Source organism: Acanthopagrus latus, chromosome 8 (assembly GCF_904848185.1).
Source record: "Acanthopagrus latus isolate v.2019 chromosome 8, fAcaLat1.1, whole genome shotgun sequence".
Lineage (NCBI taxonomy): Eukaryota > Metazoa > Chordata > Actinopteri > Spariformes > Sparidae > Acanthopagrus > Acanthopagrus latus.
The window spans coordinates 12,952,974-12,976,334 of record NC_051046.1 but is presented as its reverse complement, the minus strand read 5'-3'; the positions used below and the strand labels follow the sequence as shown (position 1 = coordinate 12,976,334).

At 39.4% G+C, this 23,361-nt stretch overlaps 1 protein-coding gene across 2 annotated transcripts in view; it reads left to right on the top strand.

Moving 5' to 3' along the window:
- The window catches only part of LOC119024825 (tumor protein p53-inducible protein 11-like), a 37,190-nt gene extending 14,175 nt beyond the window's left edge, over positions 1-23,015 (top strand). Inside the window, exons 3-9 of one of the 2 annotated variants that reach the window (XM_037107947.1) lie at positions 3,743-3,870; positions 9,112-9,251; positions 13,812-13,870; positions 14,044-14,092; positions 15,428-15,524; positions 18,094-18,195; positions 20,392-23,015. In XM_037107947.1, coding sequence (XP_036963842.1) covers positions 3,783-3,870; positions 9,112-9,251; positions 13,812-13,870; positions 14,044-14,092; positions 15,428-15,524; positions 18,094-18,195; positions 20,392-20,525 — 669 coding nt within the window. In that variant the 5' untranslated portion in view covers positions 3,743-3,782 and the 3' untranslated portion in view covers positions 20,526-23,015. The remainder of the gene's footprint in view (positions 1-3,742; positions 3,871-9,111; positions 9,252-13,811; positions 13,871-14,043; positions 14,093-15,427; positions 15,525-18,093; positions 18,196-20,391) is intronic. The other variant, XM_037107948.1, reaches the window with a different exon arrangement.
- The last annotated feature ends 346 nt before the right edge of the window (positions 23,016-23,361 follow it).

Sequence of the window (23,361 nt, the reverse complement as noted above, 5' to 3'; positions counted from 1 at the left end):
ATGAATCGGTGTGATGTTGTGCTATCAACAACAGTCACTTCTGGGTAAGCAAATGGCAGCTGCAGAAATATGAGAAATTGGCAAACTTATTTCTACTATTCATTTCTGCTCAAAAATCCTAAATGTATTTGTCAAAGATCTAGAGAGTTTTAACGCAAATATCAGATGTTTATTTTCCCCTGAAGATTAAGTTTGGGTGAATGGAGGTTGTATGAAATTCTAAGGCAAGACATTTGCACAACACCTTTTTAAAACTGGAAAGTACAGATTGAGCCTATCACTGGAGAGTGATGCATTATGGTTTGCTTGGAGTGTTAATGTTACCAGGCTGGCAAGTTGCTTTAATTCCAGCTGAGCTTATTACAGTACTTGACATAGTTTTTAAGAAATGCACAAATGCTCTTGACATCTCACTTTATAAGGTGATTATAAGTAGCATTTAATTATGATTCTTATAATGCTGAAGCTGTGCTTTTTCAAAACATTGCTTTGTTAAAAGGGCTTACAGATGCAGTTATAACATCACATTTCATTGAAAATGACTTGAGGGATTGTAGGCTTTGCATGTAATTGTGACTCTGTGAAGATCCACTCTAGAAATATTCTTGCATAATAAGGTTGGAGTAAGTCAGCCATCAAGAGGGTAATTTCCCTAGCTGCAGTGTGATGTAATAACTGAATATTAGGCAGGGAAACTCCAATTCCCAACAATCATTAGGACTAGTTCATTCCTTGGTGACTGCCCCCAGATGATTTAACAGTATTAATAAGTCCGACTCAGCACAATAATCCATTGATGGTGAGTGAGAAGCAGTTCTCTTCTCAGACTCACTGCGTGTACAGTTTCCAGGGCATGCATTGATGGTCTGTTCTGTCTCAAGATAGGAATTCGCTGCCTTCTTCATTGTACTTTGTTGAGCATGGCTTTCTCTGTACATCTGCAATTCTCTGCCCTTTTGCCACAACTGAACCTCATTTGTAGTTAACACTACATCAGATCCAACATCTGTCAGGCGGGGAAACCATTACTTTAGGTGATTTGAAGAAATCTGAGTTTCAACACCCCTGGACAACTACAGGATCTCTCTCCCTCTCCATTTACATGGTATAATCCCTGTTACCAGCACCTTGAACTTTGACTGAACTGTAGTGATGTCACGGTCAACTGAGCAAATAAAATGTGCATTGACGCAGGCCACAGGGAGAGAGAAGGCACCATTTAAGACTTGTTATGGTGGTAGATCTGTTGTTTTGTTGCCTCTGTACAACATGAGGTGCTTGCTGTATATTGAGGTGCAAGCTAATAATTACATCAATAATTACAATATAATTTCAACAAGTACTCGGGCTATAGTTTTTGTTGACCCAAACTGATTAATCATTTGTTAAAATGTTTGCAATTAAAAACAGGGGCAGGCGGGCCAAAGCTATGTTAGTAGGGTTCAGTTTGGCCCGCCAGATGTTTCTATAGCAAACAAAACTAAAAATGATTTTTAAAAATATATAGATCACTGTTCATCCTGTATGAGGTAAAATGTTCTTTAAATATGTAGGATCCAAAAATTAATTATATTTAAAAATTTAAGCATGGCAGCAAATGTATTAGTTTGTGCAGAAAGTAAGTCATTTGGATTCCCTTTTGGCCACCTAAAGACAAATGTTTTAGCACCGCAGGTTTAGGGTATCACCTACAAACCATGATGCACCAACTTGAGGGGTGTCAGGACATTAGTAACGCCCAGGTGTTAACACCTCCCATGAACCTCACTGTGTTTTAATCTACTTCTTTCAGCAGTGCGTGGTTGGAGCTGTAATGAGTTTGTTGATGCTGTAATGAGGTCTAGTCCTCCTTCGTGGTCTTAATTGACTGTTAATGCACAAGTAAACAGTTAAAGCCTTTAGCCAGTTCTTCTTCACACCATTTGTTGCTCTAGCAGTGAAATGTAGAAATGAAATAGATGTAGAAGCTAAAGGCTTCAGAGTTACATAAAGTGAATGTTTTTCTATCAGCAGGGAAGCCACAAAAAGCTAACTTTTTGCTTGAGAAAACTCTTGATGTGTGGACAAGTGCTTGTTTTGTATTCAATCGGCTCTGAACATTGCGAGGGAGAAATTGACTTAATAGCAGCTCTGATAGAGCACAGCTAAAAGGCAAGTGGATGAGAGTGCAGTTGAGGCTTTTATCTGTAACATGACTAGTTGGGACTGTAATGCAGGGACATAACAAAACTCAGGGTTACAGTATTCTCTGAGCGGTTTGTCATACAGGTTTGGTTTCTGAGCAAAAAAGTTGAAAAAGAGACTCAAGTAATGCTTTTAGACAAACAAGTTTAGATTCACAGTTAATGCCAGGACACACATAATTAGGGTGAACAATGCCTTTTCTAATGCTCTTCCTAATATATAGAAACAGTGTTTACACCTTCACTTCTGCTCAGGATTGCTCATGCTGTGCATGCCACAGGAATTTATCCAAACCAAGATCTTGCAAGCGCTCCCTGCTGGTTGTGGGAATTATTCAGGTTATCCAAGCTGAGTAGCTATCTGAGGTTGTTGTAGAAATGCTAAGCACTCACAGACTTCAAAGTGTAATCCTACAGTAACCCAGCTCCACTCACCCTAGGCATCAGGCAGTTGTGTTGGCATGTGTCAAGGAAAACGTATGTCTTCTTCAGTAATTGGATGTTGGTTACATGCAAACAGCGATGTAATTATTTGCTAACACAATTACAAATTGTCATCAGAGCAATTTTCCAGCCACTTTTCCAGTTATTTACAACTTACATTTATAAGCTTCATTTGATGAATTGCATTATTTTTATTATCTTGGAGCCTCACTGCTAATGATCGTTTCATTTGATCTTGAATTGAAAAGCCCTTCGAAAATCTCTTTCTATATGAGCTCTATAGAATAATCATTGAGTGACCATCTGACATTAATAATGATAATTTAGATTTTACCTTGATGATGGTTTACAGGTCCATGTGTGGGTGTTATAAATGTCTCCCTGATAGACAGAATCAGCTGTACGTTTTCTTCTTTGCCGTTCCCATTGACAGGTCCAATGAGAAGTGGAGCAGGCTTCGCTATTTATGTGCAAATAGGTGTGTTAATAAAAAAGTTTGTGCACCGTTTTATGCAATGATTTAGTATATAAAACAGAATCAGGCATGTATGTACAACTTTATAAATCTGATAGAAAGACTTTGGATGCATATTTCTGTTGTTCATACAGAGTTTTAGTCTGGAATCTACTCGAAGTTTTATGCATCTTGACCTCTTAAACCTAAACGTAGACCTCATGGTGGCACTTAGTGAAACCAAAATCATGATACTACATCTTGGAACAATGCAAGTCTATACACCAATGCACCAGTCCATCCCATATACGTAGTTATTTCATTGAATAAGTGGAAACTTCGACCCGTAAGAGCCAATGTAGATGGGAGTTATCGTCTGTGTGCCGTAGATATCTGTTCCAAATTTATGGCATTCAATAGTTCTTGAGACATTTAACCAAAAACATAGATGAAAATAATGATGAACCTGCAGAAAAAGGATATTTCAGTTGACTAACACAACAACGTTGCTTGCTATGCTGCTACGAAGTGCTTCTCCACATCTCCAGATTCCTCTTCCTTCTAGTTGCAACAGCAAGACAACACAAACAAGCAACACTTAACATTGTTATGATATGTGGAATCCAATAATGTTCAGTGATGCTTGATCTTGTTCCGTCAGATCGCCAAAGACTGGATTTTCCTGTCCTAATCTTAAAGATATGCAGAGCCAAACCTCCAGTATTCCTGAGGGCAATGAGAAGTCCATACCATTAACACTAACCATGAGGGGTAAAACATTTACTAAAGGTCAGTAAATTATTGGTCACTGGAGACAGACATTTCATTGATGACGCACAGCTAGCAGTTGTTTCTAGACTCTGTTGAGGAGAGATGAACTAATCCTGGCACTATGTGGTGCAGTGATATGTCCCGAACATGGTGGTGAGGGGATTTAGAGGCATTTGGGCATTTGTGAGGGAAAAGAGGAGACGAGCAGGTTGTAGAGTCTGCTTTCTTATTTTGAGTAACACATTTGTTCACAGTTGCTCCTCCACACCCACACACTGCTTTGTTCGTATGATACAATAATTTTTTACAGAACATCTTTGTAGTCACTAACAGAAATCTCTCAAGGAGTTCGCACCTTTCCCACAATATCTTCCTCCTATGTTTAGCAGCTTTTCATTTGCACAGCACATGTTCTGTCACAAAATCCCAGTGAAGGAACAGAAATAGTATTTGTGACTCACATTACCGGTGGTACTTAACTCTCAAGTTTTCATTAAGGGCTGCACAGTTAATCACAATATAATCTAGATCTCAACATGAGATATATATGTTGTATGTATGTTGCGCTATATATATATATATATATATATATATATGATGTAAGTAACATCTTAAGACCCCAAAAAATGATTGTTTATATATGAACATCATCCTGATTTGAGTTTTGACCACATCATGCAGCCTCACGGTTCTTTTTTCCCTCCTGGAGGACTAACCTGTCCTCCCCACAAGACACATTTAATTAAAAAGTTCTTCTGTGATAAGACTCTTTTCCCTTATGGCTTGGCCCACAGGGAGGTAAAAGCATCAATGTTCTGCAGACATGCTCAATCACAGTCACAGATAGTAAAATCCTGTCTCTTTAGTGTGCGTCAGTAGGAGGCTTCCCAGCACACAAATACATCTGCCATCTTTGAGGCAATTTTATTCATCTCATCTTTTCAGCAATCTGTAGATGTATTTTTTTCTTTTTGTATTTTACATAGAATCAAGGTTGGTGATGACGCTTGAGAGTCATATTGCTAGAAATTGTTGAGTGGGTGTGCTCTATTTTAGTTAGGCTTTTTTAAATTAACCATATCTTTAAATTCTTTCAACTAATGCACGCTTGAAACAGGAAATAGGATTTTCTGAATCAAAATGGCTTTGCCTTATTATACAGTTGCTCCAGGAACATCTATGTCTTCTAGAAAATTATTCCTTTTATAACACAGCACTGATTAGTTCTTGTCCTGCTGAGGCGACAAGTGTTCTGGACATATTTTTGGAGGCTGTTTTATTAGCGTGTCTTAGACAATATTTCACCTGCCATTAATCATACTCTCATCATTCATTGCAGTTTGTTTTACTCTACACTAACCTAATTAATGCTCCTCAGTTGAATGGTTCCTGTAACATTAGCACAATTAAACATGATTATGTTAGGCACAATGTATATTACTTCAGGGCAGCATAATTAGTACCCTTCACCTTGATGAACATACATTTAGGGCTGCAACTAACTTATTTTGGTTGTCGACAGATTTATCAATTATTTTTTTGATTAGTCACGATTATTTTGGCAGCGTCTGATGCCAAAAAAAGAGAAAAGAATGGGAATGCTGTCTATCTTGCTTCTATATTCAGCTCCTCTTCATTCATCCTGCCAAGCTCACTCAATAATTCATTGTTAGCACTGCTTGTACTTTTCTCTCATCCAGATAAAATGTGATCTGGTTCACACCTTAAGTAAACTGCTAATCTGAAATAGTGATCTTAATGGTTGCAGTGATTCATTGTTTTCTGGGGATACCTAGTATTAGTTATATTGGTTATATTAAATTAACATCAATATTACAAAAACTCTTTTTCATATCAAGTTCATATCAAGTTTAGTGTCTGTCTAGACACAGTATTTTTGGAAATTATAATATTGTATTTCAGTAATTTCTATTTATAATGTATACAATGTCAGTATTTGTTCAACGAAAGAAACAGGATATTGTCACTGATGATATTTAAAATAAAGTTGGTAATTGGGCAGTGTAGTTAACCATGAAACATTTCATATAGTTGCAACCCTATTGAAGACTAAAAGTAAGTTCCTATTTAGTAATTTATGCCCACTCAGAGCTTCTCATTAGGAGCACATGTCTTCACTCCAGTTGACTGAACGCAGATCAAAGTGTCTTAATTTATCCTAACATAATACCTACAATAACAGAGTCATGATGAGTGACTCTCAGCAGAGACCTCATCATCAAAGGTGGCTTCAATCATGAAAGGTGTTTTCGATAATGATGAAGACATTCCTCCATTGGCAGTTGCTAGGCAACGCCATCAGCATTACTCTGGGAAGTAGAAGAGCACTGGTCGGGAGATTCAAAGGATGAGATGTGCAAGGGTATACAAGCCTGTGGCTTACCAATGCATCCATTGAGGTGTTTCTTATTTACTGCTTTATCACACATTCTGATGGTGTTTTGATGGTGGAGCCTCAATTTCATTGCTGTAGTTCTTCATCATTTACAGGGATATAATGCAATGCATGCTTTCTCTGTTCTCCTCAGATAAAGGCAGGGAGAATGATTTGGTTACTTTTCTGTGAAGGTGGATATTGTTGGATACAATTGGTCACTTTACTGCATGAAATGAGACATGAATCGAGGGCGAGTGTAGGGTTAAAAAATATATAGTCTCAGCCTTTATGTAACCTTGATTGTAAGCGTATGGATTGATCACAATTACAAATTATGCAGTGTTACAGAGCAAATTTGGCCCAACATGTCAACACTCAATTTTACTGCTTGAAAACTAGTTAACTTTTCTTTTATAATGACTAATAGACAGTGTATTTAACCTGATCATTTACATAATGTTGCCTGAAGATGAACTTACTCAATGAGCATAAAAAACAAGCTGATTGATTTTTGTATGAAACAATTAATGATGATCTGAAGAGACGATTTTTGCAAATTGCTAAATTTGCTAAATACATTTCACAAAAACAAAGAAGCAATCCTGTGTTTTCCCACTAAGATTCAGCCCTTACACTCCGGCCTGGTTGAAGCACATCATCAGATTCCCTGTCCTTCTACGGTGCCCCTTGCTGCTGATAGTTACAGAGAAGGAAAGGTCTAGAGCCTTGAGGCACTGTGTGGGAGTCTAAGTGGAATGTTTGACAACAGAAGCCTGAACACATGCTGGGTAACCTTCACTGACCTTTACAATCCTATGTATGCATGCCAGTACAAGGGAATGTAGTCAAATCTTCCCATATGACAAGAATGTACTCAGTTTAGCACATTTAGTTCCCACCTGTCTGTCTGTCTGTCTTCGAACACGTGGGAAGGAGAAACTTCCTACAAGTTTGGCGTATGTGCTTATTTACAATATTGTTTAAGCTTGTGTGTTCAAAAACGTACAACAAGGACCTTTGAACTAGTTGTGAAACAGTCAATTTTAATACTGATGCAGACTTATATGGCCTACATAAGCAAACAAGGTCATTGGCGAGAAGACAGGCTTTTTCTGTAGAAATAGTATAGAAATTAGTATAGTTATTTGAAATGCCTATGAGTGTTACTGAGTTGCATTCTGACCTATCCGGGCCTGAGGAAGGAAGCTTCTATGTGGTCTGGAGGTATAGGATTAAACCAAAGTCTGCTCTGTTTCACCCTCAACATATTACATTTGTAATCTTACATAGACACAGGGGCCCCTCGAATCAACAAAAAAAAGAAACTTCATTGTAGCACCTTTAACTTAATTGTTTTGCCAAGGGATTTATACAATTCCATGTTTTTCTGATCATCAGCAGTCAGAAATCCCAAAGATATTAAATGCATTGTAATATGAAAAAGAGAGAAGGAGCACTTGAACCAGCTAGTGCCTTGTAGTCATTTTTGTAGTCATTTTTGTAGTCATTTAATTAATCAGTTGTAAAGTAAAAAAAAAAAAAAGTTAATCAACTAACTGTTTCAGCACAAATTCTGATAGAACATTTAATGACGCTGTTATAAAATAGTAGCTGAACCAACGCCTCGCTGAACTATCACATAAATTTAATATATCCCACATGACGTGTTGTCAGCTCATTGTACTTTCTCCTTTTTTGCAATCTGCCTCGCAGTATTTATATATATGTTTTTGCCTCTAACTGTTTCCTGGTGCCGCTGATTGTCTTTTTTGTTTGTTTTTCCTTTCCTGAGGACAAAGCTGTCTTTTAGAGGTGTTGTCCTCATTCTCTAAAGAGAGGCTCAAAATTGATCCTGTTTAACTCTAGAGAATTGCAGCCATCGATGTTTAGACAGGCAGTCCCTTTGTGTGTGTGCACATGTGCGTGTTGCATCCAGTTGAACCACTACCACTTCATTACTGAGTCGATGATGATCTCTCGTGATTCAACTGTTGCTTGTGCTCACTATTCATTTAGACTAATCAATAGGGCCACCGCAGTGTATTCTGCTATCAGAGTTCAAACAGACATAAACAGAATAATACAATCGATTGTATCTAAATGTAGGCCGAGGTCTTTCTCAGCTGTTCCCTGGTTATGAAATCTATGTTTTATTACTTGAAAAAATAACAAAGCTGTCTGGCTTCCCAACAGTGAAGCTTTAGCCTCTTTTAATCACAGCAGCATGTGGGGATGAAAATGAATCACGCTTACGGCTTACAGCGGGGAAACTGTGACAAACAATACAGAAGGAAAGAAATCAGATAATGATATCATTGTGTGAAAAGAAACTGTTAAGTTTATTTCAAAAGAGACAGAAATGTGTCTGTAAGTCTGATCATATTGCACTTAATGGGTCATGTGTAGGACAGTGGAACTTGATCTGTGTGTGTGTGTGTGTGTGTGTGAAGCCTGTGTCATGATCCATTGGCTCTAAGAGTGGGCACCTGCGTCTGTTGGCCTCTGAGCAGACCTGGAGGACATCTGGCTTCTGCTTCCATTCTGACTTAAGAGGAGGATTTTATGGGTTGCTTGTATTTGCTCGACCCGTGTTATGTAACTGTGTTGCATAAATCAAGTCCCCAAGGGGATTATTGGTAGATTGGTAGATACCTCTTCCTGCCTGTGCTGCATAGAGGTATCCTCTTCAGAATGAGGGGCAATAACACAGGAAAACTATATAATGGTATGAGAACTCAAAATAAATCTTTCATTTTTTTCACAGCTTCTTTTGTACTCTTTTTCTCAATTTAATGTATTATTTCCAACAATACTACCACACACACCCTGCTTACCTACATCTCTTTCCACTTCTCTGTCAGGTGTGTGCACCATGACGTCTAAACCTCATCCTCCGCTGATGAAGAAGCACAGTCAGACAGACCTGATAAGCCGCCTGAAGAGCCGGAAGATCCTTGGAGTTGGCGGCGAGGATGATGATGGGGAAGTGCACCGCTCAAAGGTCAGGTAACATCACATGATGTTTTATTCATGATATTTTCATTTGCACTAATTCAGACAACAAAGGCAAGAAGCTAGTGCATTAGTGCAACAAACACATTTGTTATAAATGTAAGCACATTTGTTAAACCATCATCACTCAAATGGATAACAATGCAGCAATGCATAAGCAACAATGCCTGTCAACCACAGAAGCCTTCATTAACTCAGAGAAGAGCTATGGATTCTTTTTAAAAGCCAAAATAGGCTTCTAATTGGCTCATCACTCTCATAGTGTCCCATTGTGTGCATTTACTTCTTATGCTTCAATGAATCTAGATCACGTAATCCCATGAGTTCCCGCAGCTCCACTGAGATCTGACTGGCTCCTCTGGGAGACTCCCTGCATCTTACATCTCATGCATTATATTCCTGAGTCACATGTATTTGCACATTTATATAGACAGTGCACAGTGGATGTGTATACCACAAACACAGCGGCACACATGCTGGTCGCTCCCGGAGACACAAAAACACTTGTTATATGCATGCATGTTGAGCTGCACAGTTGCAGGCTGACAGTAATTTCTTGTTCTTGTTCTTGATTCAGAGAGCTCAAATATGCAGACTTTTTTTTTTAATCAGATTGCAGTCGAATGATAGGCAGAGCAAACCGTTCCTCACTGAAATATTAATCAGGCAAGTGGGAGATGGGAACAGAACAGAAGGGAACAGGCATACGGTGGCAGCTGATAGCTTGTGATGAGATGTTGGCCCCTTATTCTCAGCCCTCCTGAGTGTTTGTTTTCTCTCTCAATGTTTTAGCAAGAAGACTAACCCAGACATCTGCCAGTCAGATCTCTTCCACAAAGCGCATTAATGGATACATATTAAGAAAGAAAAAGAAACATTGAATGCCTCAGCTCCCATACCAATTAATCTTTAATTTGAGAAAGATTCCTGTGGTTAGATACTGTCTGTAATGACTGATGATCTACCAGAAGACTATGCAAAATACAGTAACACAATATTTAGGTTATCGTGGTTGAGGGTGGTGCAGGAATGAGTCGTGAAACCCGGAAATTAGTTCACATTTTTATACTTCCAGGGAATGGGTTTTCAGTTAAATGCCTGAAATAAGGTTTGCTGTAATTACAAACGTCAAAAGATATTCAAGTTTTGTTCTACAATAAAATCAGTTTATACCACATGTTATAATGTCAATTATAAGGCATTAACTCATCCCCAACGCAGAAACTCATCTACTCACCAGTTCGTCTTTAAAGGTGGACTTTATCTGCAATTCTAACTCTAACTTTACAACTTATAAATTGATCAGTTCAAAGTAATTGTGTTCATTATAGTGTAGTAAGAATAGTGCTGGTGATGTCAAAGTCATGTGAGTGTTATGTTATTTTATAGCGTTGTGATAGCTTTCTGCTCATTTCATTTTCACAATTAAAAAAGTGATCTTGCGTAACAAAATGTGTACGTTTTCATAAACACGTGTATGCCACAGAGTGTTCCAAATTCTAATTGAAAAATCCCATAGGCTTTTTGTAGAGTGAACCAGGGCGATGCTAACTTCTGGGTTTACCTACAAAATTACCTCATCCCTGCAGCCCTCTATTGTATTTGCCATTATGAAAATAGGTTTCCCTATTTAACTGTGGCATTGACCCTATTTTAGAAATTAAATTGTTTCTCTTACAGTATTATTGTTAGCTTCTTCTACTGCATTGTGCTGTTGCACTTGAGCTGTTCCACTTATCCTTGCCACAAGTGTTTGTGGTAAAGAGACCCATGGGATCTAAAGTAAGGTTAGCCGCATAGCAGGAGTTGGTTCGGAGGGGAAACAGTTGAGTTTGGTAGTCCTTGTAAACAAAGGAGGGAAGTGCTCCTGTAGTCCACTGACTGTCTCTTCCTGCCGGCTTAAAGATAAGAATACTGCTCCTGTTACTTACACCTCAGTGAGAGAGAGGCTTTGTTTTTGAGCTACCATATGTGAGTGCAACTGTGCCAGGAGATATTGCTCATTGTGTCAGTGTCAGCTTGTTTAACCAACCAGTACATTAACGTTGTGTTGCAGCAACCACGCTTTGACAGCATGAACCCAGGCCTTCATAAATAAGGCATATCACAATGTTTTGAGTATATTTTGTGTCCCGCTGGAAGACATATGAAACTGTAATCACAGTCCTCTGAAAACATCCATCAGATGAGAAGCGCACATACACAGATGACAAATTTTCAGTTTGGTGGTTGACAGACTTCTCCTGAATAAATGTCATGCTCTGGTTGAAAAGTTGCCCTTTGTTTACTGAATGTAGCTGACTGAGTGACTGCTGACAAGGCTAGGCTGCAGCAGCTGCGATTAAGCGTCACTCTCCACAAACAGCATTGTGTATTTCTTCCTTTTCCTGTTTCTCCTGTTCTCCCCAACTTGCATCCGCTCTATTCCACCCCGAGCCAGGCCTTTGCCGTCAGTTGACGCTTAGTTCCCTTTGAGTATTTCTCATGCCAGTCATGAATATTTATATGTTCCTGTCAAAAACAGCCCCAGAACCATGGCACAGGAAGGCTGATTCACCTGGTCACGTGCTCACAGCTGGCACAGACAGATTCGTGTACAGGCACTTCAGCTGTAGTGCAAGGAGAAATGAACCGAGTCTAGTCTTTTATCTTAATATTTTTAGAAGTTTAACTTCAGGGGTGTCTTTTTTTTAAAGGTTGTGCTTTCAGATCAAGGTGAGGAGCAACCATGCCTGAGAGAAAATATTTCAGAAAATCACAAAAAGGCAGCAACACAGCAATTCATTTTTTCTTCAGTTCTATTAAGACACATTAAATCTTTTCATGTCTGACTTTCTTAAGAGGGGCCCCTTGGCCCATTGGTATCACTCAATTCATGTTTGAATGCATCAGAGTACACTGCCAGAGCAAAGATGCAAGAACATCCCACTATACTTGTTTTAGATTTGTACACATAATGTATGTGTACTGCAGTTGAGTGATGCATATATCACTTACATGTTTTCTTTTGTGATTTTTATTTAACTTATTTTTAAGACTACTAAGACTACACCTATCCTACCAACTAGATGGAATATGGTTGTTTTCAAGAGGGTTCCAGATACGTTACTCATTTGCATGGTGGCAAAACCCTTGGAAACCCTTGTTTTGATTACTCCTGTATTAACATGCATCATTGTGATTTCACAGGCTTCCCTTTAAATAAGGCTAGTCAGAAACTGGTTAATCCTCTCAGCTTCAGTGGTTTTTATGCTTCAATGTAGTTTTTAGTTTGGGTGATGTTATGTCTTACTGCAACACTAGAAGATATGTATAATAATCAAGGGAACCCATTGATGTTAGGAGAGTGATAGGACCTGAAGGCTTTGGTTGAAGGAATTCAACTCTGCCACAGTTGTACTTTATCAGTTGGTTGCTGTTTCTTCAGGCTGAAAATTGGGTTTATTTCTTTCCCTTGCCCTCTGTGGTTTATCTGGGCTAGCCTGTTTACCTTCCTTCCCTTGTGTATTTTAAGGAATTTTGAGACAAAATCTGATTGCAAAATAAGATTTTTTTCTGAGCTTATATCCTCCACATGCTCAACAAAAAGAATGAATGTTCTTACTCTATGAGCTACCTCGTCTGGTTTTTCCCCGTATATTTACAGACATATACACACCAATACAGACAGACTCAGTATATATAACTCTTTTTTAGGTATTTCCTTTCACTTGGAATCTGTTGGGTTTTGGATGCTTTAGACCTTAAAAGGCATCACAATTCTTCTGAAATGCAGAATACACATTGTATTTCAACAGAGTATTCTTGGATGCTTTCACGTTTGTGTTTCTTGGAGACTTTTATGTGAATATATTAGTGCTTGATGGAGCAGAGTAAGACAGATGAGTTGCCAGTTAGTAGCATTAGAGCATCTCCTAGCATCTGTGATAAGAGATTCCTATCCTGACAGATATTTCTTGGGTTTGTCTTCTCCATATTGCTGTTTGATAAGATCCATTCTGTGTGGCATTTAATGAAATATTAACTGTTTTCCTATTCAACTGGAATGCACAAGTACCTTGAGTTTGTGCAAATTTTCTCCCACTAACTCCTCCTAAGGATTATAAATTTATAGGGTATTACATGGTGCTCGTGTTGCTAGGATTAAGTTAATGTGTAGAAAATAAGGCTTTCCTTCTGGCGTAGACTTGGTTGTTAGATATTCATCCAGAATTCACTGCAGGATGTTGTTATGACATACCCTCTTAATCGTCAGGGGGTGATTAAGGAGGTGAACACATTTACAGTCTCTAATTAACATCTTAATAGGTCCTTCTTTGACACTGAGCCTCTTTTCTTTTCTCTCGACTGCTTTGTTTAATGGGCTTCTCTCCAGCAGCTTGCCACAGATGCACTGACAACACTGAATATATCTTGATGAAAGGCACTTTATTCTTGGTTATGTAGCTTTTGTTGAAGGCTGTCATAATAGATACCTGTTAAGATGACATGATTGCTTTTACATTTCCCTTCGTCTAACTCATTTCCTTTTTATTTTGTTCGCTCACAGATCAGTCAGATGCTCGGAAATGAGATCAAGTTTACAGTGCGAGAGCCTGTTGGACTGAGGTAAGACTTCCACCACTCAGAACAGCTCACAGTTCACACGTCAGACTCTTTGAGGTCATCTGTGTCTCACTTCTTAGTCAGTTCAACATGTTGTAAACGCAAAGAAGACAAATGTACAATCAGCAGTGGTTGCAGGAAGGATGCAGTAAGTCATGTGATGTTTCTCTTTTTAGGGTGTGGATTCTCATCTCAGCTGTGGCTTTCACAGTTATGGCCCTGATGGTAAGTATAACCTAAATTAGCAACCCAGTGAAGGTTTTGTTTCACGTCATGACTAAAAAGCTTTCATTCCATTTTAACAAAGACCCTATTTTGAAGAAATTGGGACGCTGTGTAAGGGCCCATGTCCACATAACCTTGCATTCTAGCACTTGGGAGAGATTTGAGCGCTTGTGCACGGAGACAAAAAATGTTGTTTTGATTGACATTAGCTAATGCTATGATAACGAAGGGCTGACTACATAGCTACTAACAAGCTTAAGTACAACACTCATCCTAACCTTAACCCTAACCCAGCAACACTGTGTGTTTAAGTGTATGGATAATCTGCACCCACAAATAGTCTTTGCTGTCTCTGTTATCATGTCTGTTGAAGTTTAAGGTAGACAGACATAGCCAGAACAAGATTCTCCTCCATTTTCTTGGTTACCAGAGTGAAAGAAGAAAGCATTGCGGTGATTTTCAACACACACTGAAGGCATAGCACTGGATCCAGTGTTTTTTCTATAGGTAGCAACATGCTGCGCTCAGAAAAAAAGCATTATGTTGACAGAGGGCATAAGATGTGAATAGAATGGGATTACATAGAATTAGATAATTTGCAGATGAGCTGTGTTTACTATTTAACTGCTTTAAAAACTGTTCCCCTGCCAATGTAATAATACATTTAATACAATCATGTGTTTCACAAAGTGGTGAACGTCACCCTAACAGCTGAGCTTCATAAGGATGCCCCTTTCATACACTGTCGTGATACTACACCTGTTACAGTGATCCTCTTTACCTGTGTAGTGATCTGAACAGGTATTGTTTGAGCATCCCACAGCTTCTCCAATCTTTTGTTGCCCCTGTCCCAATTTGTGTGAAATGTGTTGCTGACATCAAATCTGCAGTAAGTATATAAAATCAATGATGCTGATAATGTTAAAACATTAGATTTAGTGGCCATGTACTGTTTCAGTTGAGATTGTGTCATAAAGAATTAGGAAAATTGTGACTTTTTAAATTTTCATGCAGCATCCCAGTTTTTCCAACAGAGACTTCTGCACAGTTATGGAGAAGAAAAAGCACTGTTTAAGAACTATAAAAAAAAACCTGTCATGCAAACCCAGCAGTGACTGTAGATTCTTATCAGTGAGAGACATCTGGAAAAACAGCTACGTCTTTGTCAGCAACACCGCCTAAATGCTCAATATCCTCAGTGTTCAGGGCATTCACAGTGATTCACAGACTGCAAGACTTTGTCACTGCTGCTACACTTTGGGGGCATTTGGGGAAGACAGAATGCTGTTGTGTTGAAATGACAGAGTTGTGTTGTTCTTTTCTTTTCCTACACAGGCCCTGGTGTTTCCCAACCAGCTCTATGAGCTTGTTTTTGAGGAGGAGCTCTCCACGACTAACATATCCGTTCGCCTTTATGGAGGAGCATTGCTTAGTAAGTCTTCACTCCTAAAATGAGAAAAGACACACGAAAGAGTTCACGAAAAGACACATGAAAAAGTTCTTAAGTACATAAAACCATTCTTGCTTCCTCATGCATAACTGCAGCACATTGAATGTACTGCAGCTATGCAGTAGGGAGTTCATTCACTGGGCTTCTAATGCATTCATTGCAGGTCACACGCATTCAGATCATGTACAAAAAGCCTCCTTCTTGTTGCAAAATCTGTCCTTTAGGCTACAAACAGGCTGTATATTGCATGCATTTCTGTGTATCTAAAGTTCACTGTGAGAGTTTGCTGGGTACAGACACCAATTCTCCTCAACTCACACAAAGGCTCCAGTTGCTTTTGTGTTGCCTCATGTATCAGGTCTAAATCTGCTGGGAACAGTGAAGGGTGGCAGGAGAGTGTATTGCTATGTTTTATGTGTGTGTGTGTGTGTGTGTGTGTGGTTTGGTGTGGAACACAGAGAGAAGGCAGTGCATTACTGTACATTTAAAAATGTTCATCTTGCTCACTCAAACACATATTAGAGTTCTGCCACGCCACCCACAGAAGACAATCAATGCTCATAAATATGCCAGGTAATTAAGGCATTTGTACTTTGCTCCCCTCTCATGAACAAATAATATTGGAGATGTGAGTGATTATTTTAATGGCCTTTTTTTGAGAAAAGGCTGTCAGGCATGTCGGTGAGTCAGTTAGTGATTGCAGGGTGAAGAGGCAAAGTGTGACTGTGACACAGATGCTAGTGGCATACTGGGTGCTCCTTGATGGGAAAATAACCAAGAAAAAGAAAATATGGGAGTCAAGGTATAGCATATATTTCGTAGATTTTGCCAGGTTGTCATTTTTAGCTGAAGCAGACCATGACAGATGTCAGGAGGTCAGCACACAGAGCTTTATATTGACGTGGGGGCACAAAATAGTTCATCTATCAACAAGCCTGATTCCCAAAAGGCGGTATTAAAACATAAATAAAAGAGAATGAGATCGTTTGCGAACTCTTTTCAACTTATTTTCAATTGAAAATGGAAGAAAAGGCAATATATATTCATGTTTTACCTCATCAGCTCCATAATTATTCATTATTATTCATTATTTTTTTGTCAAAAGATGTTAATTTTGAATTTGATGCCAGCAAAGCCTTTCAAGCCAAAAACACCTGTTTGGAACACTGCACAGATTGACAGCTTAATTGATGGCAGGTGATACCAATTAACCGACCTTGAAAGGCTCAGTCGTTTGCACTGTGTGAAACAGGATTGTATAAAAAAAAAGGCACATGGGTATTTTTAGTGGATGACAAGCTCTCCTTTACAGTCCATTTTGAAAACCTAGTAAAGAAGCTAAAGGTTTCCATTAAGCCTAAGCAGACAACAGCATTGGTACACATTCATTTTACAAAGCAATGCTAGGTATACTCCCATCATATCTTCACAATCTCCTGACTAAACAACAGCTCTTAAATTCTGCTCCAGTAGACGGCTGCTCTACTGGGTTTCCAGGATTTCTTTTTTCATTGTAGATTACATTCTCCGTAAGAGAGTTCAAACACTGATTAAAAAACTGTGTAACCAGTGAGTGCAGTTTCTATTCCTAAGATGGACCTCGTACTATATATCTGTCACCCCTTGTCTATTTTTGAAAGTGTTCCATTTTGACTTGCTCTATTCTATAACTATAGCTTTGTAATGATGTGCTGCCATGGCCAGGTCTCCCTCAAAAAATAGACAGATGGTCAGTTGGTTTTTAATTAGTGTTTTCACAATGTCAGATTTATTGGAATTTGTGTTTTAATATGTTCAGGTCCTCCTTCCTCACAAGATATTTATTGGAATACCAAAGAGAAACCTCAGACTATACTTAAGCAAACTGAATAAATATCTGTATGATGTAAAATCAGGGCAAATCAAAAATCCCCCTCTGTACGATTACTCCATTCCCTGAGAAATGATATCTTTAAACACATGGTACCATAGAGGAAGATATGAGTGAACCAGCTTTCAGTCCCATAAGCCCAACATAAGATGGGCTTCTTCATTTAAATGTCAGCAGGGCTGTGGGGATTAGCAACGACGGAGGGGGGATGTCTTACAAGAAAAGGAACGGTAAAGAGGTGAAGGATGAGGTCTCATCTGCCACACAGATGGAACCTGGCAGGGACAGGATGCAGTCCATCAGCCCTCCCACCTCTCTGCCTACCCCTGCTTGTCTTCATAGCCTCACTAGTGTGTGTGTGGGTGTGTGTGTGTGTGTGGGTAGAAGTGAAATGCAGGAAAATTAACTGGAAGAATGGCAGGGAATAAACTGATTGAGCACAGGCTTTTATCAGAATCAATGACTCAGAGCATTCAGCAGAATCAATAGGCCAATTATCAGCGTGTTCACATGGCGTCACAGATTGCAGCTGCAAGCAAACTGTTCTCAGAGTAGTTTTGTTAATGGAATAGCTCTTTGGATGAGTCGGAGTCTTCTTTCCTGAGACTCCTCTGTTTTTCTGTTTTCACTCCCATGGCCCTGAACCTATACATATTTTCATGTCATCATGTCTTTGTCCAGGCCTGGCCCTCATCATGTGGAATGGTCTCTACACAGCGGAGAAGATCGTCATCCAGTGGACGCTGCTCAGTGAAGCCTGCTATTTTGCCGTCCAGTTTCTAGGTGATTAAACTTGTCAAGTAGATTATTTCACAGGTCTGTGTTTTTCTCTCTAGCTGTTAGAAACCCAGTCATAGATATCCCCCTTTCTCCATTTCACTATGATAGTGACACAGTTGAGACTAACCATTAGTCAGAATTGAGTGTACCTGAGTTTCGCACATGTGTTGATACTGCCCTCTTGTGTTCAAAGTGCAGAGTCATAGCCTTACCTTAAATTATAGATAAGCATTCCTACTGTCAGTACTGGATATGAAGAGCCTCCTTCCTGAGGCAATTTTAAAAAAATTACATAGTTCATTTTCTTCCTACTTTCTGCTGAAGCGAGTACGAAGCTTCAGCAGTCAAGAAATCAAGTTGGTTTCTTGCTGTCTTACCAAAGAGAGTACGAAATTCTCTCTTTCTTTATCCATCTACCCCAGCTCAGCAAGAAAATGTCGTCCAAGGAAACACGAAAAGGGAATGTACCAAAAATGTACTAAATGACTGTAACTTTAAATGACCGCTGACTCTTTCAGTGTACATATGAGCATGTGAGTATTGTTTTAAGACGGAGTCAAAAAAATGTGAACCTCCTTTATCCCATTAAGACCTTGGGCGGCCATTAAAAACGCATTGTGAGCCTCTAAATCTAAATGAAAACCATTTAGGAGCGCAAGCTTCAACTGGAAAACATCGCCTTTGCTCCAATGTTCATTAACAAATTGCAATGCATTTCTTCAGTCACACGTCTTGAAAGAGAACACATTATCCAAAACACACTCGTGTCACATCAGGCACCAAAGGGAGAAACATGTAATCATTGCATCTGGTTTTAATTCGTTAAGGGCCACTTTCCTGTAGGACTGCACTGATTTATCAGCCAAACAGTGTCACCTTGTTGATTGCTATCAGCCTATTAGCCATTAAGTTGACAATCACAGATAGCTGATTTTATCTCATGTGTCACATCAATTGTGCACAGGCGCATAAACAAGCTACTGGCTCCCTGTCATCAGTTTGTAAGGCTACGTAAGTACTGAAAAAAAAAATTATGTGGGAAGTTATATGTCAGGCTAAAAAGAAATCTTTGTCATGTGAAATGGAATGGAAATTATTTGATTATGATTAATTACTGAGCTGTGGAGAAGGGGCAGGATAAAATAAGTTTACTTTTTCCTACTCATATTCGAGCGTGTCAGTGCTTGTTAATGGAATACACTTTGAAACATGTTTTTCATTTTATTAAGCTTATTTGTCTAGCTTATTTAACATTTTTTGTTTTGTTGTGTTTTGTCCGAAATAAATTTGCGTTCAGTTCTGTTCAAAAGCTGATGGTGCCTTTGCAGTCAGGGCCTCCAGGCTGTGGAACTCAGGAAATCAGGAAGGCTGCATTGTCTGTTTATAAGAGTGTTACAAACAAACATGTTAAATTAAAACAGTCACACCTAAAATCAATTAAATCTCTAACCACATTTTTGAATTGCCACATAGGTTTTTTTTTTGTTTGTTTGTTTGTTTGTTTTTGTTTTACATAATGTAGATTTCTTTGGTATCCTGCAGAGCATGTGAGCGGAGCGGCGAGAATTTCTGCTCCCTGCTTACGTGGGTGATCGCTCCTTTGCTCCAAAGACCGCTCTCCACTCACCGAAAATTTCATTCAGCTCCGGTGAAATCGCTCCACGCTCGCTAAAATTTAAAAGAGGGAGCAATTCCTGATGTTTTCCACCGAATTAGCCTGGGACACACTACCCGATGTGGCCTAAACTGACGTGCAGTGGCTTTGTTGCTGGAGAGAGCCTGTCGATTGAAACCCTTTTCAGTTTGTAAAGAACAGTAGATTGTTTTGGGCTGTCACCTCGTCCTCTTTCTGTGTTCTGTCTGTTTGAGCCAGTGGATGGCCTTGTACTGCCAGCGGTATCGGAACGGAACTAGAGTGAAACTGAACCATCGCTCTGGCCTTTAAATTAAAACCCGCTCTGCACTCACTATTTCGCACGCTCCGCTCCCCGCTCGCTCCGCACTCCGCCTCGCTCACATGCCCTGGTATCCTGGCACAAAAGAGGGTGTCATTTGTTTGACATGTTGTTAATTTAAACATCAGTATCAGCTGAGAAGTTACATCCCTTCTCTTGAGGTTAATAAAGTGAGGAAGATCATGTTTAATGTTCTTTTTATAGAAAAGGATTGTTGATTGCTGATTGTTGCTCTGGGTTTCAGTGACATCTTTCACCTTAATGGAGATTGGCATCTTGCCAAACGCCGCCATGCTTCTGCTCCTCAGTCGAGTGCTCTTCCTGGTGGTCACCATGGCTTACTATTATCACCTGGGCCGTAAGCCGAAGAAGATCTGAGCTGATACTTCCAGGGAGGGGACAGCTGAGCACAGATCACAAACGCGGGGTCGGAAGGTTTTGAATAATTTTTGACAGGGGCTCGGAGGATTACCAGTGTATGCCCTCTGCCCTCGTCCAGTGGACCTAACCTATTACAACCCCCAGTATTCAACAGATGAGCACAGTGTCGCATTCCAGACTGTACAACAAGGACGAGAAACCTCATAGTGCAAGTGAATTACTCTTTCACTGGGCTGTGAGGTCAAGCCCCTCTTGACACACATTCCTCCTTTGTTCAGTCTTGAGTGCTGGTATTATTCAGAAGGAGCTGTTTGTAGTGCATTGTGTCCCTGTGTCAACTAGTTATATGATTTAATATGTACAGTACGGATTGATTTCAAACATTTGACTTTATTCATGTACAGCAACATGATTTTCCAGATTTAGTATTTAGTGTTATCTGATAAAAGCGGCTTAATAATCACACTGGAGGACCAAGAGTTTGTGTTGTAATGTGTCTACTTTTTGATGCTGTTGATGTTAACTCACACTGTCTGTATTCCAAAGTGAAGCCTGAACATCTGTGCATGCTTCTCTCACAGCTCTCCAGTGAACACATTGAATGGAAAAAAAGCGTCAGCTGTCCTCAGTGTACGATTCAGGTGCAGTCAGATAAGCTCAACTCCTGGAGGTCAGTTTTTACTCTGAAATCATGCCCATCAATCACATTCAGATTTAGACTACCCAATAAGAAATGCTGAATTTAAACATTTTTCAGGGACATAGTGATCTCTTTTTATTTTATTATTCCTTGAGGTCAAGAAGTTCTACCAAAGGTTGATGGGAATTGTTTTGTACAGAAAATTTACATTACAGTGGTTAATACATGTATACTGTTGAAAAATGCACATGTAAGCTGACGCAGCATAGATCTCTCCTTGTTGTGCGCGCAGTCAGGGAGGACTTTAGCCTGAGCGAACTTACAGAAAGAAAGTATTTAACATTCTGACTTTTACTGTAAAACTAGTGTCACACCTGAGCATGTCAGCGTGCAGGTCAGACAAACCTGAGCTGGTTCCTCTTCAGTGATGTAGCACAGTTTTTTTTTTTTTTCTTTTTCTTCGTGTACACCATATCCTTAGCCTTGCCTTAAAACTACTTAACAGAAGAGTCATCAACACTGCATCCTACTTCTTGTGTACATATGTAAATAAAAGTATTTACTATTATGTGGTGTTCGTGTGAACCGAACAGGGAACTTGTTCAGTATTAGTTAAATGATTTTCAAAGATTGATCTTTCTCTTGGTGTGTGATATTTTGTACCTATTTAAGTGACATTTGTGTTTTTGACATTATGCATGCAATATAATCCAGCAAAAGAAATAGCTCAAACTGTGTAGCAAGCCACCGACTAGAACGCAAATGCAGATGTTGATGGTGGTGAGATGATGTTAAAAATGGCAAAGAGACGAAAAGGAGATTTTGATTTATAAGGCAGTTAAATTATTCATCCGTTAACACAGATGTGACCCGCACTTGACAGTTTTCACCCAATCGATAGATGAGATTTAATATATTTTCTACCTCCCAATATGTGGCACGCCCTCAGGTACGTGACATCCCAGCTCAGTGTTTCAGAGCAGTGCCAGCCATGCTAATCTGTCAACCTCTTCAGCATCTAAGGCCAGTCAAAGACACCCTAAAGATAGTTGACTAATTTTTTTAATTTAACTTGAAACATTATTTTAAGTTGAACAAGAAAACATACTGTAGTTCTCCTCCAAAGGTGGTCCGCAGTGTTGCAAATGACCACGTTCAGTCCTGCCCCAGAAGGGAGTGGTCCTGAGGTCGGAGTGATTGAGGGTTTGCAGCAGCGAGTCCGGCATCGAAGGCAGATGTGCTCGTTAGCTTGGGTGAGCTCTCGGCTCAGATAGGGAACGTGAAACATGGGTGAGGTCTCACGTATTCCTGAAAAGTTGTAATTATCTTTTTGCCAGTGTTTAATTAGATGCAGCTCTCCCGAGTGACATTGTGCGCCCCAACCTACTGCTCTGTCCTGACTAGCGTGGTAATTATGGAGTTCAAGAAAAATGTCATTCCATTTCCGTCGATACTACAGGCCTCAAATCATCAGCCTACTGAAATGAAAAAGGTCTGTGAAGCAGGTTATTTTAGGAAGGATGGGGCAGTTGTGAGGGGGACGGGCAGAAACAGGGAGGCAAAGAAAAAGCTCTTTCATCCTCCTGGTTCTGTGATGTAAATTAGTCTAAAAACATCAGTAAGTCGTGTCCTTGAAACTTTAGAGGAATGGTTAGTTGAGCTATACATTCCCTCTTATGTAGATCCAACATATATTATACTGTTGTGAATAGCCTACCAGGTCAAACTGTTTCAAGTTGTAGCATTGTGTTTCTATGTATATATGTGCTATATTGTACCTCAGAAATGAATTGTTATGGATTTCCACAATTTAGTTTGAAATAAAGGACATTATTGTTTATTTTGAAGACTTCAAAATCTTTTTTTTTACAGTACAATATGTAGGGGGCTGTAATCCGTAGCTGTATATTTCTCAATCAATTACATTTTTTGTCCATAAGGTGTCAGAAAAAAGTAAAAAAATCACAACTTCCTCAAGCCTGAGTGGTATATTAAGTTGCTCGTTGCAGTCTGAAGGCCAAAAATATTCAGTTTACTTTCACAAATCAAGGTTTTAAGATGCAGGGTGGCTGTAGCTCAGCGGGTAGAGCAGGTCGACTAGTAATTGGAAGGTCGCTGGTTCAAATCCCAGCTCCGGGCAAGGCTGAGCTGCATGTCGAAGTGTCCTTGAGCAAGATACTGAACCCTACATTG